A 16,131-nucleotide genomic window follows, 5' to 3' on the forward strand; every position below is an offset into this window, starting at 1 on the left:
GAGAAGGAGAAAGAAGAAGAAGGAGAAGGAAGAGGAAGAGGTAGAGGAGAAGGAAGAGGAGGTAGAGGAGGAGGAAGATGACTTTTACTTTTTTACACTATCAAGTTTTTTTCCCCAGCAAACAAAATTAATTGGTAATTAAAATTAAGGAAGTTGGAGAAGGAGGCTGAACAAAGTCTACAAAATAAAAACCTGGCTTTGCCATTACATCACGTGAACAATTCTATCCACCAAAGCTTGATAAATATTATTTAAATCATAAAATCGCCCAGTATACTCCTTAAGCGTAGAATAGAGATAAAGGCGTTTGTATTCCAACACCAGGATATGTGTAAAATCCAACAAATTCAACCATTATTCATCTACACTATGAGTAACTGATTAAGAATTGCTTGGGTAGAAATTTTTGATAGAATCATCGACCCCGAATAGAGAAAAGAACTTAGAGGCAAGGAAACAGGGTCAGTGAGGTGAGGCAACGCAGCTGCTTGCCTCTAGACGGACAACTCGTGACAGTTCCCACTTCCTCTCCCACACCTTTCGGCGGAGACGGAAGGGAGCTGTGCTCTGGGAAACTCGGTAATACTTCTCTTGGAAATCTCAGGCATGTACTTGTGAGAAATGCACCTCCTGTTCAAAGTGAACCACAAATCCACTTTGTTCTCCCCATTTCAGAAGGCAAGATCTGGAGCCTGTGTCTGGTGAAGTCAATGTGATCTCCCCAGAGAGAACCAGCTTCCCTTGCTTCTTCCTGTCCTGAGCAAAACCCCTTCCCTCCTACTGTAGAGACATAACCGAGATACCTGGAATCAACGTGGTGTCTGATGATCTTTGCACATTTGTTCCTGCGGGGTGGAGGTCACTTGAGAGAAGTCTATTATTCGCGCAGGACAGGACTCCTGTCTACTTCCTCTGGAGCCCTTTCCTTTCAAGTTTCCTTATTCCTTTAGCCACAGCCTATCAACAGCTTGTTTACAAATCCCAGCCTCCACCAGAGGAAGCTCTTGAAGCTTTCAAGGCCTCATCAGGCTAATGTCTCCATGCATTACATAAGACACCTCTCCCAGAGAATTCTTTCCCCTTTGGAAATAGACATAAATAAGGGAAACACATGTTCTGAGACGTGCCCTGAGCCAAGTCCTTAGGAATGGCTTTAAGATCACAGCAGCTCACAGTACAAGATTAGCAAAACCGGTCCTTCTTGTCCCTAACTAAATAATTTCTACTAAGCCAAGCTGGCTGTTAACCCCCTGGTTCTACTTTCTATTGCTTCAGTGTATAATTCTCAGTCTTTTTCAAATACCAGGATCATCAATATAGCTATTTTAGTCTTTATACATTTGTAGACTTCACTGAAGACATCAAGCACCCCACAAGCATGTACTATAGACACCCAACTGAGAAAGTAGAAAAGGTTTTTTTCTTCTCAGTAACACCTTTGTAAAGTGATACACCCCATTACAAATCCTCTGGAAGTGATTTCTTTAATGCGTTGAATCCAGGCATGGACATGGAGCTGAATGAGAAGAGGTCACTCTGTCTTTCCTCATTTGCCGAGAGCAGTGGTACCCTACAGCTATTCCATTATGATCTGATTTTTGGGTGGGTTGAAAGAGATGGTGTGTGTAGAATTCTGGAACGTGAGGGAGGTACCCCATGAGCAATTACTAGGCAAGGTTTCCATGAACCCAGTGTAAAGTAGGGGCACAGACTAAGTTTCAAGGCACAGGTAATGCCGTTTTGGTGGGTTGTAAGCAAATTCCTACTGCCATAGAATTCACTCTTAAAAGCAAGTCTGTGGCAGAGCCTAACATGTTAACTTCATTAGAGTAGAGCTGCTTTGCTTGGAAGCACAGGGAAGAGAAGAACACTCCCCTCCCCCAGCTCTTTTCCTCAGGCTCCTGGACACCATGCCTCTTATGTTGCTGAGAATTACCTCAGCTGGAATGACTAGCAGAGTAAAGGAAGGAGCCTTCTTGTATCACCAAGGAAAGCTGTCACATGACGTAGACAGAGAAATAGTGTCCTAGAACATTCATTGATGCCACTCCTGATAAAAAAAAAAAGTTCTGATACCAGTGCATTATAGAAGTAGAAATCAAACAGAACTGTGACATCACTGTCAACTGCATGATCACAAGAGAGAGGATACTGCTGTAGTTGTCTAGCTGAGGTAAAAGACCCAAGGGTCCTCAACACAGAATACCACTTCCATTGCCTGTCCCAACAACCTCTGTTCAACTAACCTAACCCATGATTATCACCCTTACACAATCTGTAGTCTTTAACACACTTCCAAGTGAAACATATGTTCAACTCAGACAGTAGGAATAAAGCAGAGTGGTCGATTTGAGAAGCACATTGTCTTGTATGTTGTTGAAAAGGATTCGCTGCTATTGACACTCTCATAAAGTCATCATAAAGCATTTCCAAACGCCAGAGGTTACAGGCTCAGCGGAAGTAAGGACGTTCATACACCTTGAAAGCATATGGATGTTTTCTGTTATCAAAAGTTCCCCAGCTTTGCAGGTAAGGAAACTTCAGGGGCTCTGAGATGCTGGGCAATGAGCCTGAAAACCAAGCCAACAAATGGCGTCAGGAAGATTAGAATCCAAGAGAGCAGAGTGATGTTATACTGCCTTTGATTAAATATGCTCGACATACTGGAATTCTCAAGGATGCTGCACAACAGGGCCTTCCATGTAGTACGCCACAAATCTGGTTCACACTTAACAACAAAACATGTCATAAATCAGACATGTCATAATTAAGAGCATACAGGACAGTGACCTTTGTCAACATAACTGTCAGGACCTAGGCAAAATATTAGTGCCTAGATGGAATGTTAAGGCCTATGTAAAATGTTAAGGCCTAGGTAACTGTCACCTGGCTAGCCCCCCATTACAAGGAAACTTTCTAATGTTGGGGTCCAGGAATCGCCTCACAAACCACACAAACACTGATCTCAGTCAGACAGGGATAGTTTATTGAGTGTACACCACAGGACTGATCAATCAAGGCCACAGTCCAGAGTTGGGAACTGACCCCGAGTTAAGATCATACAGGGTTTTTAAGCCCCAAATCCACAAACATCTGTGTCAAGTTATTTTACCAATCAGGATTTAAGGATAGGAGATGCATTTAGGAATATGTCTTTGTTGTACATTATCCAAAACAGTATTTTTCCATAGGTTAGGGTATTCAATTGTGGCAGGGGATTTGTCTAACCTTCGTGTCTTAACTTGTCTACCAAGATGAGACTTGTGTTGTCTAACCTTCATATCTTAACTTGTCCTTTACCTAGGTCCCAACAGTAACAGTGAGAAAAGAAGTATTATTTAACTTTTTTGATGTAAATATTTCTGATATCATCTAGTTGTACAATATATAGCCCACAGTGAAAAATCATCACTGCAGCTAAGAAAGACAAATTCTCCTTGAATTTTGAATTCTCTCTTGAGTTTTGGGAAAGTATGTGTAAAGTTTGGGCCACACTACTCTGCCTAAACAACACAGTATAAAACTGGAAGAAAAAAGAAAGATAAGAATACAGGTTCAAGTAAGTAGATAAGCAAAGTTCTGGGAATAATCTAAACTTTCATTTACGTAGTCTCAAAGTAATATTTAATTAATAACGTTGAGGTTCAATGCCTAGCAAAGGGATGCGTGCAGAACAGGTGCACTGATGCATCATTGCAGAACAAGTGGCTGAGTTCATAGACGTAGTGTTAAGGACACATAGGCATTGTTCTTTCACACACTTGAACAGTTTTTTAAACTCCACCATGTAGATCCCATGACATTTCCTGGTTGGCAACATTTTCCTTTTGATTTGAATCCCAGGATCTCTAACTCAAACAAAGGAAAGGAAGTACCATCCATCTTGAGAGAGAAAAGGAAACAAAGGCCCCCAAATAGGGTAGAGCAAGACAAAGCTGTTTTTACACTGTGACACAGGGATAAGAAGAGCAATCTCTAGCGACCACTTCTACCAAAAGGTTTTATTCACATCTGAGAAAATACAAACACATTCTCCATTAAATCATGTGAACACTTGACATAAATATATATATATCTTTAAAACCACACAGTGACGACTGGGAGAGACTCTCAGTATGCACAGCTAATATCAACAGTTGTAAACTCAGGCTAAGAAAAAAACTGCTTTTTCTCAAAAGCATCTCAGTGTCCTGAGGACTCAATAGAGAATCAATATGCGCTCAAAGATCACTATTCATTCTTTATAGGATCCCCTAAAAATAACCCAAGCATAAGAATACAAATATCTCCAGTTATTTTCACACAGTAAGATACTAGCTTAGATCTAGACTGGCCAAAGTGTTTAGCAAACTTCCATTCTGTTTGAAAGGAAAACCAATCAGACAAACAAAGGTCTGTGCAAGATAATGATGATGCCTAGCATACATTTTACGTCATCTAACAGTGGCATTCTTTCACCAAAGGCAAATCTGAGGTCCTCTGAGCATGCTCCATCCTTAGGACAATCAATAGCATTATCTGTCGGGTGTTCACATCTGGTTTTGCATAAGGCTGTTATCTCATTTTAGCAACATCAACAACAAATGATGCAGGATGCCTTATAACCTTGGTGCTCAATGTGAACTTAGCGGCTTTCACGGGAGCCCCTAGCAGAGCAAAAGCACTGCAGTTCATTCTGGCACACAGTGGTTCTGCCAAATGGCAGATCCGAGGGGACAATTAAACTGGCCAACCGAACTGTACAGCAGGTGAAATAGAACCTTAAAGCCAACGAGGGAGCACCCTCCTTTCCAAGAGACAAACAGTATGAAGGAAGAGGAGGAGGAGAAGAGGATGGAAGGAAGGAAGGAAGGAAGGAAAGAAGGAAGGAAGGAAGGAACGAAGGAACGAAGGGAGGGGAAGGTGAGGTAGCTGAACTTTCTAAAATAACAAATTAAATAAAAGAAGTAATAAAGTAATCAGAACTGAGCAAAATATAGGCTTTCACAATTTTACTCTGTGCTTCTGTCATTCCCATGGAAAACATATAAGGTACGGTAGAATATCTGACATGGGCATAGAAGACATATCAAACCAGAGATTTAATTTTCATTACTATTTCATTTCCCTAAATGGTTCGAGCTATAGTTAAAGTAACAGTTACAGAAGACAAAATATTTACAGCTACAGAGGCTACATATTAAACTGCCCTGGGTTCTGGTATGGTAGTTGCCAGAAGAAACCTGCAAGGAATGACAAAGCATTTTTTTTAATTAACAAATGCATTTGCCTTGATTTTTGACTATGCAAAGCTAAGCATACATTCTAAACGCATCCGTCAATGAAACTGAATTCCAGTAGGTCTCAGCTTTTTAGAATAAAGAACCGGCTTCAGAGAGTGGTCCACACACATCTTTATCCTTAAGATTAGTAACATTTCTGCTGTTTACAAAATATGAACAATATACATTACTTGAGACAAACGTGGCCACCAGATTTGCCTTTCTGTCTGCTTGCTTTCCTTCAGAGAAACTAAACAATGTAAAGCAGACACAGGTGAAAGTGGAATAAAATCCCTGGTTTGAAACGGGTACCTAAGAAACAACAAAGTAATCTACGTAACAAAACCACATACCAACACCCCACAGGACAACAATTGTACAGTATTACCCAGACTCTTTTTTAATTGGTATTTTCCCATTGTTTCAAAATACATGCTTGCTCTCAGGAGAAAAAGGAAGACTTGGTTAGTGAATGAATCTGGAAGTCTCTGATTTCCCAAGGTGTTATTGAAATCCCCACACCCTTCCTTAAGAAGAGAAACATGTAAGGGAGATGCCTGGAAGGAAATGCCCCTTACTTGAATTCTCAGTTGGATTTCCCCCGGCTCTGTAATAGGTTCTTTCCAGTTTTCGTTTTCAAATCTCCAGAGAAGCAAGCACATACAGGCAAACATGCGCAGTATATCTACCACTGAACATGGAGACAGCACCAACACCGGTAATCACAGCCAACCACCGTGACAGTGAGACCTGGGTGTCCTTTTGAAGAGCTTTGGAAGCACTACCTACAGCTCTCGTTCCCACACAGTTCCACTTCCACCAAGAACTTTAAAGGTTCAGAAAGACAAAACAGGTTGCACCCAAGAGACAAGAAGGAAAACAGAATGTGCGATTTGGAGACAAGGGTTTTACTGCAAAATGAGTAACAGTGGCCAGCTGCCCAAAAGTGTAGCGTTATTAGAAAATGCCAACCCGGTCTCCAGACACCCGTGCCAAGTCATGGAGAAAAGTAAGTAAATAATAGTGGCCACTGTTTTTAAAAGTAAGAATATAATAACGATTGTCACCACAGCCTTCCGTACAGCTGCACGTGGAGCCACTCCTCTCGGCTCCACCACTTCAGCCTCCGGGCATCCTGCGCTGCCCGCAGCAGAATTAGGGGGACACTGGTCTAGGGTGGCGAAATCAGTGGGTGGATCGAGTGGGCGGGGAAGGTGGGCGGGGCATGGAGCCCCGCCCCTCGTTCCTGGCGCGCCCAGCCCTCGTGCGCCTGCGCTACCCATGCGGCTAGCCTGGGTGTGGGGGGCGGAGGGAGTTGAGGGAGGACCCTGGTTGGTGGTCCTCACTATGAGCGTAACATTCGGCTATAGTAGGGCTTGGGATGCTGCTAATGGAGCTGCGTTCTGCAGAAACATGGAGACCTAACTGGAGACCTCGCTAGACAGTCACTGGCAGCCAAGACTCAGGGACAAAAGAGATGGACATGGGAAATCTGGTCAGTTTTCTGGAAGGCAAGGTCCGTAGGAGCCCGACACTTGAGGTCAGAGGGTTCTCCTTACTAACTAGAGAAGGAAACTTGTGGCGGGCAGGCACGCGCTGCCAGCCAGCAAATCAGGAGCGAGCACTGGCCTGCAGTTACCTTTCGCGGGTAAACCGCTCCTCTGCACCGCACCGGGGTTCCCTGCCCGGGGTCCCGCGGAGCAGCACAGTGCCAGGCACTTTTGAGGTTGCCTTGAAAACAAAACACTCATGTTTTTCCGAGGAGGTGGGGAGGGAGGACATCTGGTGTCTTTATTTCCCTATTCTCTGGGATTCCCCTGCCATCCTGGAACATCTCATTGTATTAAAGCCTGTCTTATTTTGGAGTTGCATAACTACAGACAAATTAAGTCAGCTGAGAGTTAAAACAAGCCATTGCCGTACAAGAAAACAGTTTGTTTGTGTATGGTTAGATATTGTGGGATTTCAGAGGACTTTACATTTTGTTGCTGTTGTTGTTTTTAACCAAAATTCCTTCTAATTCTTTACTGGTAATATTTGGGAGGTAGTGAATGAAATGTCATGCCTATATTGTGAGGAGGGGGGCTATCATTTACTGACTGAAAATAGTGTTGGCTGCTTGAATTTCGTACTCACACGGGGAAATGTTAGCAAGGTCTTGATTAATAATAGAATATGTTTTTATCTATCTTAAATTATTAATCTAATTTTTTAAAAAAGAATCCACCCCTCCCCATGTAGCATAGGCTGATCCTCCTGTCTCAGGCTTTCAAGTGTTGGGCTTACAAGTGTATTCCCCAACTTCTAACTTTAAATCATTTGGGAAGCAGGGGAATTTGACTCAGTGGTACGGCCTTGCATGAGACCAGAGTTTCAATATCCAGTACAGAAAGAAAGCGTTAAACTTTCTCGTTAAACTTTCTGAGTGCCTCTCTGTCTTTCTTAAGCCTGTATTAAGAATATGTAATTTTTAAAATGCTTCATAAATAAGTTTTAAATGATTAATTTTTTTTACTCTTTTTTTTTCACCCTCCTTATAAAGCTAGCCTGCTTGAACTCAGTATAGTAGCAACACAGGATGGTTTCTGTAAGGATATTTTCTAAGTGATAACCGCTTCTTTTCAGTAACAGTTCATTCTCAGGAAGTTGAGTTCTCTTAACCAACAGCTATGAAAAAGAGCATTTGTCACTCACTCAATACCCAGCAGCACCCACTGCTTCTCCGAAGACCCTTACCTCCAAAGCTCCCTAAATTACCTTTATTAAAGAAGAAAGTCCGTATAGTGCGTACAGGTATGTACAGATATGTGTATTAACCTTAGTGTAGGGGTTTTTTTTTCATAAAAATCCTTTGTTTTATATACTTTACAACCACAGTAAAGAGAGTTACTAATAACCATAAAGAAAAAATGTTTATCATAAGGTGACAACAAGCAAGAATCAGTTCTATAGATATGTTCGTTCATTGACCCTCATTCGTGGAGTTGTCAAATGTGAGTTTACTTACTGCGAAAACTTATTTGAGATCCCCAAATCAATAGATCTTCTGTTCATGGGACTGTCTGTTTAGATGAATGAATATATAAGTTCCCTAACACACATGTACCCAGTACCCACCTGGATGGTACAGGATTAACTCTGCCTCCCTGTTTCAGCTCCTATAATATAAACATGCGTTCCTTTCCTGGTCTAGTCTACTTAACTCCATGGTTTTTTAATTTTTGTGCCCCGCCCTTTTTTAATCTGTTTGGTTCATGATATCCGTAAGTGCAGTGCTGAAGCTCACACTAAGCCCAAGACCGCTGAGATGTGCTTAGCAGAGAAGGCTATGTCAGACGAACTTCCTTGTTGTGTGTGGTGTGCTCGGCTGTCAGGCCTATGTTAACAAATCCACGACATAGTCTATATATTAGGAAGTATATTTAATCGTGTCTATATATTCAAACAATATGTCCTTAAATGCAGAACATATAGCCACAAGATTATGCGTTGATTGGCTGATGAAAATGTTGAGAACAGAGTCTTAAAGGAATCTGACTTGTATTTTTCCCTAGTAGTTCAGTGTAGGGTCATTGAGCGCTTGCTAAGTCTTCACAAACAATGAAGATTGACTGTGTTTATTAAGCACAGTGTAGGAACCGGTGATAAAATAGTTAACAAAACCAGACCTTGCTCTCCATCTTCCATTAGTTTCTGTCAGGTGGGATAGGGGCCAGAGAGATGGTTCAGTGGTTAAGCACTGGCTGCCCTTCCTAGAGGACCAGGGTTCGATTCCCAGCAACTACTTGGTGCCTCACAGCTCCAAGGGATCCAGTGCTCTCTTCTGTTCTCTGCAAGCACTAGGCATGCACGTCATGTAGGCAAAAACACTCATACCTACTTTAAAATATTTTTTTAAGATGAGCCACTTTGATGTGACTTTATATAATCCCATTACTCTTGTATTTCTTCACATTTCTCTACTAACTAACACATTTATAAAAGCAATGATGTTTCTCTGTCTTTCCCTTCTGAATTTCCTCTACCACTTGGCTTTACAGATTGTATTATTTTGATGCCAACATTTACATTGCGAATTTTATTTATAATGTTAAAGTTATACTTCCATCTATACCCAGCAAAGATGTGAGAAAGCAGTGTATCTATTACCTCCAAATCCCACATGACTGTTGTGCCATTTCAACACCTCCCTTTCTGTGTTTCTGTAGTGTCCTGTGTTTCTGTATTTACAAGCTGTTTTATAAATAGCACCCATGGCCATGCAGATTGACAGCTCCTTACCAGATTCTATGTTGGAGTTTTTCTATTTGTCTTTCGGTTTAACTCCATAGTCCAGTGCAGAATTTCTCAACCTTGGCACTACAGAAGTTGTTTGCTCTTGCCGTCTTGGAGAGTCTATGACCTTGACTAACATCAATCCAGAGTACTTTGTTCATAGTGGGTATTTGAGGTATTTGCTCAATGAGTGAACAAATGTAGTGGCTCAAGTCTAAGTTATAAAATAAATAATAAAACACTGAACCAGAACCTTCGAATAGCCAAAAAATGGAAGATACTGTTCATCATACAGACTTTAATGACCTTGTTTCTGCTTTATATCACCTTTCAATTGGCTACTAATAATGAACTTCACACAAAATGAAGCCAGGAAGCAACAAGAGAAAGCGGCATTGGATACACTTGGATACACAATGTGTCCATGCAACAGGGCAGAGAGGCCTAGTCAGCAGCTATGAGAAGTTGAACCAAACCTTGACTTAAAGTGAGATAAAAGAGGAGACCATGTGCTTTCTGAGAGCAGAGGATAGTACTGGAAAAGTAGGAACAGAATATCTTGAAAAAACTAAGGTTGAGGTGAAACGATACAGTTAAGGATGCTGGCACTTTGCTTAGGTGTTAAGGAGACGCCAGCTTCCCTTTCAGTAGATACTCCTGGGAGTCCTTCACACATGGCTCTCTGCAAGTCCCCTCAATTGGTTTGAAATGGAAAATTTTGTGCTCCTCTCCAGCCATCAAAGGGAGAAGGGTGAGTCCGGGAACGAGGTTAACGTATGGTAACGACACTATCCACAGTCCCTCTCTCTGAACCCAGCTCTGTTCTCATATTGGAGAAGGAGTTGAGATGCTGGGTAGAGCACTTGTGTACCTTCCCACTGAAGTTCTGCCATACTGAATCCATTCCCTCCTCACTGGAATGCTCATCACCATTTATTGCAGTTAAGACAGCAGAAAGGTGACGCTTGACATTCTGTCCCACAGGAAAGGAGAGGTACATCAGATGGAGTGAGGTATCCAAGAATACAGGCTCCGTGGATTTCTGGACCTAAGTGAGGAGAGAGTTCTTAGCAGAGAAATAAACATGCAGTATCTTCTAGTCAATATCAGCATGTCCCTATGTCTGAAAGACTGCTTTTATGTTTTCATTTGGTATTAAAAAGAAATGTTGCTCTTTACTAAATAAAAAAAATCAGATGGGGAAAACTAATGATGAAAGCCATTTCATCAACAGTCAGTTTCACCATCTATGTTACCAGAGTTTTAGTGACAACTGTCCCAAATCTCCTCTTCGTGTCTTGGACCTTTCCCTGTGGGTTTTGTTCTTTCAAGAGTTGTTCCATCCTTTCTCAGTCGGTTAGCATCTCAATTGTTTGCTCAAAGTATATTCCTATCAGCTTGACAGAGGTCTCCACAGCTAAACAGGTCTGTTCTTAGAAGGTGAGTTAGACATGAAAAACAAAAATCAACCTTTGGCAGCTTTGTTTGGAGCACTTGATAAATCCAGGCTAATTTCACTCTCTTCACCCTTTATCCTGTTTAGTTGTCGATAGAGAACCCGAGGAGGCCTGTGGAAAGCTCCAGCCTGATGAAAGCGCTTTAGAGAAAATCGATCAAGGGGTTTCTCAAGCACAAAGATCTGCTACCACTCAAACCATCTCTCTTAATTATGACAGTAAGGCACATGAAAGAGTGGCTAACATTTTTCCACATTCACACGGTGTTCGCCGCCTTCATTGGAAGGTCCCAAAGAGCGCTGCCAGTTCCATGTTCATTCCAAGATGTCTGTCGGCGTCTTCCAGAGTTTTTAGGAAAACGCTAAGCCAAATAAAAAAAGCCAGAAAGTCCTCAAAAAAGGAAAGCAAAGAAGACGAGTTTGTCACTAAAAAGCCAGCAGGCAACACTTTAGTTCTTTCCAAGGAGTTTTCCAAACCTTTACCCCCTTCTTACTCTAGGTTTATAACTAGTAGGTTTAAGCCATCAGGTACCCAGTTTCGCCCTGCACCAAAGATTTCGGGCTATGTTCAAGAGCTTCCTCTTCTCAGAGACGTAAAGGAAACAGCACTCAGCCCTGTGTCTAGCATTTCATCCGTAATACCAGAGCCACAGTGGTCTGAACGGCCACACCCTAGGACAAGCATAGGTAAAGTGGTATTGAACACCGGCTCACTCCCGCCAGCCCGTTCTCTGCCAACGCCTGTTTTGCCAAGAAAACCTCCAAGACAAGCTGTGATAGGTAAGTAAAATTGAAACGTGGTCTTCAGGAGTGGCGTCATTAAGAAAAGAGGAGAGGGAAAAAAATACAAGGAGGTGGATAGTTTTCAAGGTAGAAAAGAAAAAAGAAGACAGCAAAGAAATTTAAATTATCATTTAGTATCTCAGCCTGGGAGTACCAACAGTCATCCTGACCTTACAGAGGTACAGACTGACAACCTGGCTACTGTGTCCAGATAGGATTGATGAAAGTTGATCAGAAAGTTCACAAAACCCTAGTGCTTTACATAGGGCCTAAAGTCTTCAAGTGAGGATAAACAGCTACTTAGGGGTGGCCTAGAGGATTCCTGAGGGAGACAGGAAGTGCTGGCACAGGCACCCCAGCCCATTAATAATAATTATACTAAGACTTATAATGAAATCACCCTTAAAGGTATCTAAAAGTTGTCCTCTTTTTTTTTTCTTTTTATCTAGAAAATGCTGCAATGAGTCGAAAACCAGAAGCCCACAAACCACCTGATAGTAAGTCCTGGGTTTATACCGTTCTTGGAGAAATTATGAGATTATTCTCTCTCCCTCCAAGTGTTTGTTATTTGGTTTGTGTAAGGGTTGGGGCACACAGCTCCCGCCGTTCCTTAAGCCGTTTATCCAGCAGTTATCCCTTACATACTGACAATGGGCCAGATGTTGTAGTGATGTTGAGAATATAAAAACTGACGTGTTCTTAATCTAGACAGGGACAATAGACGTGCACTTTTAAATGACAGCTCTCCCCACATGCCAGGTCCCTTTCTAAGTGCCTGGACCTTAGCCATCTGACAGAAACAAATGAGAACCATCTTTAGGGAAAGTTGACATTGTTCTACTGCCAGAGATGGTAGCAGACAGGAGGCAGAGAGGTTGAAAGTTCAAGGCCAGCCTGCATAGTGAGGTCCATACACTGGCTGAAAAGTTATTCAGTTTTAGAGCTCACATGTATGTCTACCTACAATCTGATAGACATAGTATGCAGTGGATAATTTATCATTACCAAGCATTAGAAAGCAAAATGAATGAAAAGTAGCAAAAACAGCATTGGAGTTTGACAGATTTTTAATGAAGAGTTCTGTTCCTGTCCCAGTTTCGAGTAACTTCTGCTGGACTAATGTTCTTACCAAAACCAACAGTTAAATCTACCACCATGCACATAAATCAGCGCCTGACGACACTAGAAAGTAACCAGTGCAGGTGTGACCCAGATGACCCCAGTCTCCAATCCTAGCGAAGTTTATGGGTCAGCAGGGTGGTGAACAGGGAGCAAGCTGCAGTCTTGTGTGTTAACTCCCCCTCCTGCATCCCCACTGTATCCCTCCACAATGACCAGAGTTTACTATATTGCACTGTACAATAAACTTTGTGATCACATTTTACTGTAACAGGTTTGTAGTGAGTACAGTCTGTTTCAGAAATTGAATACCGAACCCTTTTCTTGTGGTTCTTTTAGAGGCTTCCTTTATCTTTCCTGAAGCAATTATAGCACACTGTAAAATGTGTTTCTAAGAGAGCTAAGCATAAAGGCACATGCCTTTAATTCCAGTGCTTGGAAGACTGAGACAAGCAGACCTCTGTGGGTTCAAAGCCAGCCCGGTATACATGGCCTCAAAAAAGATATTTCTACAAGTAATACAGCAAAAAAAAAAATAGTTACAGATTTAAAATATATTTCATAGAATTTCAAAAAGTTTTCTAATTGCAGTTTGGTGTATTCTTGCATAGACCTTGTCTGATACAAGCTAATATGCACACGGGACATGTTAAAGTCAATTTAAGTGTCGATGGTCTCTGCTTGGGTAACTGCTAGGTGGTTTCTTGATTTTTTTCCTTCTCTGTATGGAATCTATACACTGAGGGAAGAATTCCCCTTTATAGGGCTTTGAAGTGGTAGATCAGGGGATCTTTGGAAGGAAGTTAAGATGGTCAGAACTATACTTTTATGATGCCCATTATTTTGTCAACCAAAAAGTTGCTTATTTAATTTATAGAGGAGGATTTTTAAATTATCTTTACGTATGTCTTCAGAAGTCAGAGACGTAGTGTGAGTTTCTAGGTAGAATCTATCAGTGGGCATACAGTTTTATTTTGTAAGGACAGTTTTGTAACAAGCAAGACAGCCAATGTGGCACACAGACCAATCCAGACTGGGTGGATGCAGGATCTCGGGAATTGATTGCTAATCCCTTTGGTAATTCATTCTTGTGAGAGCATCCATGTCGCTTAGCTGTGGAAGTCAGAATACCCTATGATTTTATGTTTTGATTTTTTTTTTTAGCTGTTCCAAAAACAACGAGAACAGTAGATCCAGATGCCACTGTTTTACGAGGGGAAGGATTTAAGACTGTAGCAGCAACACGCTCTGAAACAATCCTGGCGCTGACCACCCTGGCCATCATAAATTGCCAAATATATGGAAGAAATGCACTTAATCTTAAGGTATGTTAGACCGCCTTAATAGTAATGCCCATTGATATTATCAGTTAGTTTCACCTTTAGTTTCTCAATATTAGATTAGTTTTCATTCCGATGAAGGAGCCTTTCCTATTATCACAGACAGTTGCCAGGAACACATGCAAATCATAACTCCAAACTTAACTTGCCCAAGTTTGTCTTCAGTTCACCAATAAAGTCTAAAAGGTTGCTGAGATGTAGGGAAATCATACTGGTTTTTTTTCATCATTTATTCTGATAAGTAGAATTGAAATTGTGTGTGTTTCTAAATTACCAGAAGCTTTAGACCTTATGTCAAGTCTAGTGTGAGGCTGATCTGCACTGGACGCTTGGCCTGTCCAGCAGATGGATCACAGTAGTACTGGTTGTCATTTACTGAACACACACTATGTTCCAAGCTTGTGCCCCTCCTACAACTCACAGTCTGCAGAGTAGGCAACTTCATATTCATTTTGCAGATGCAAACACGGAGGTTGCAGGAAAGTAACTTGCACAAGACCTCATGATAAGTAAGCAGAGTTGTATTTGTAGCCAGGACTACTTGCTCCTTTGTTTGCTTGTTTGAGACAAGGTCTCCTGAGCTGGCAGTACAGCTGAGGATGACTTTTGGTCCTCATGTCTCCAACTGCTGAGTGCTGGGATTATACGTATGTTCCATGCTCCACTTACATGGTGCTGGGAATGAAATCCAGGGCTCCATGTTCGCAGGTAAGCACTCGACCAAAACAAGTTACATCCCCAGTTTTCAGAACTCTTTGGCTTCGAAAATCTATAACTTGGTGTTTTGGTTTTGTTTTTGTTTTTAAATGAAAGAAAAAGGAAGAGGGGAAGAGAAGGGAGAGAGAATATTAATGAGTCTTTGGGTGTCACCTATTAGTCAGAATGCGGTATGTATTTTTTTTTCATGTTAGTAAATGAATCAGTTTTATCACCTAACGGTCACACCCCTATTCAGAAAAAGCTCTAGTTGATTGTGTAATGTATTCTGTAGCCCAGGAGAGACACTTCATCAGTAAAGCATCCGGGTTTCAGAATGCTTGTCAAGTTCTTCCTATTCTCAGCTGGAGAGTGTGTCTTCACAAGTAGGGTACTGTTTATAAAAAGGCAGAAGTGGTAAATAATAGAATAACTTGGCAACAACCCAGCACAGGGCATCCACATACACACATGCGTCAGTCCCCAGCACAGGGCATCCACACACACACATGCGTCAGTCCCCAGCACAGGGCATCCACATACACACATGCGTCAGTCCCCAGAACTGGGCATCCACATACATACATGGGTCAGTCCCCAGCACAGGGCATCCACATACACACATGCGTCAGTCCCCAGCACAGGGCATTCACATACATACATGCATCAGTCCCCTACTGAGAACTTGACTTTCTGTTATGTGGCTTTTTCTTTTCCTTCCAATGGGAAATAGTTTTTAGGACTTCGAAATTATCAACAAGTTAATATTTTAGGATTGTCACGTGCTCTTCTGGGATTTCAGTGTTTAGGATTGTGGCCTTTAGAATTATGATCCTCACTGACAAAAGTCCTAGAGCTAATCAATAAGGTCAGCAAAATTAGTCAGTAAATCAACATACGGAATCATAGACTGTTCCTGTGCATTAGAAAAAGAAACTAGGGAAGGAATCCACTAAACAAATTATCCATAGGAAAATGAAAACACAGTCATCATCTCTTAAAATAAAAATAATGCAGGCTGAGGAGATGGTGTAGTGGATAAAGCAACTGCTGTCAAGCCTAAGGACCTATTTGTATCCTGTGGAGCACATGCATATACTCATACACATATCTATCACACATGCATATACTCATACACATATCTATCACACATTCATATACTCATACACATATCTATCATGCATGCATATACTCATACACA

General features: G+C 41.6%; 2 protein-coding genes across 3 annotated transcripts in view; one reads left to right on the forward strand and one right to left on the reverse strand.

Annotated features, from left to right (window-relative positions):
- The window catches only part of Lcp1 (lymphocyte cytosolic protein 1), a 93,679-nt gene extending 92,816 nt beyond the window's left edge, over positions 1-863 (reverse strand). The window contains exon 1 of the mRNA XM_028754280.1: positions 804-863. The gene's annotated coding sequence lies outside the window, so the exon portion shown is untranslated. The remainder of the gene's footprint in view (positions 1-803) is intronic.
- Positions 864-6,609: 5,746 nt separating this feature from the next.
- The window catches only part of Lrrc63 (leucine rich repeat containing 63), a 41,632-nt gene continuing 32,110 nt past the window's right edge, over positions 6,610-16,131 (forward strand). The window contains exons 1-5 of one of the 2 annotated variants that reach the window (XM_028754282.1): positions 6,610-6,777; positions 7,887-8,054; positions 11,080-11,772; positions 12,225-12,272; positions 14,059-14,219. In XM_028754282.1, the coding sequence (XP_028610115.1) occupies positions 7,931-8,054; positions 11,080-11,772; positions 12,225-12,272; positions 14,059-14,219 (1,026 nt within the window). In that variant the 5' untranslated portion in view covers positions 6,610-6,777; positions 7,887-7,930. Of the gene's footprint in view, positions 6,778-7,715; positions 8,055-11,079; positions 11,773-12,224; positions 12,273-14,058; positions 14,220-16,131 lie in introns of those variants that run through there. The other variant, XM_028754281.1, reaches the window with a different exon arrangement.

This window comes from Grammomys surdaster, unplaced genomic scaffold, assembly GCF_004785775.1.
Source record: "Grammomys surdaster isolate TR1022 unplaced genomic scaffold, NIH_TR_1.0 125985, whole genome shotgun sequence".
NCBI classification, from domain to species: Eukaryota; Metazoa; Chordata; class Mammalia; order Rodentia; family Muridae; genus Grammomys; species Grammomys surdaster.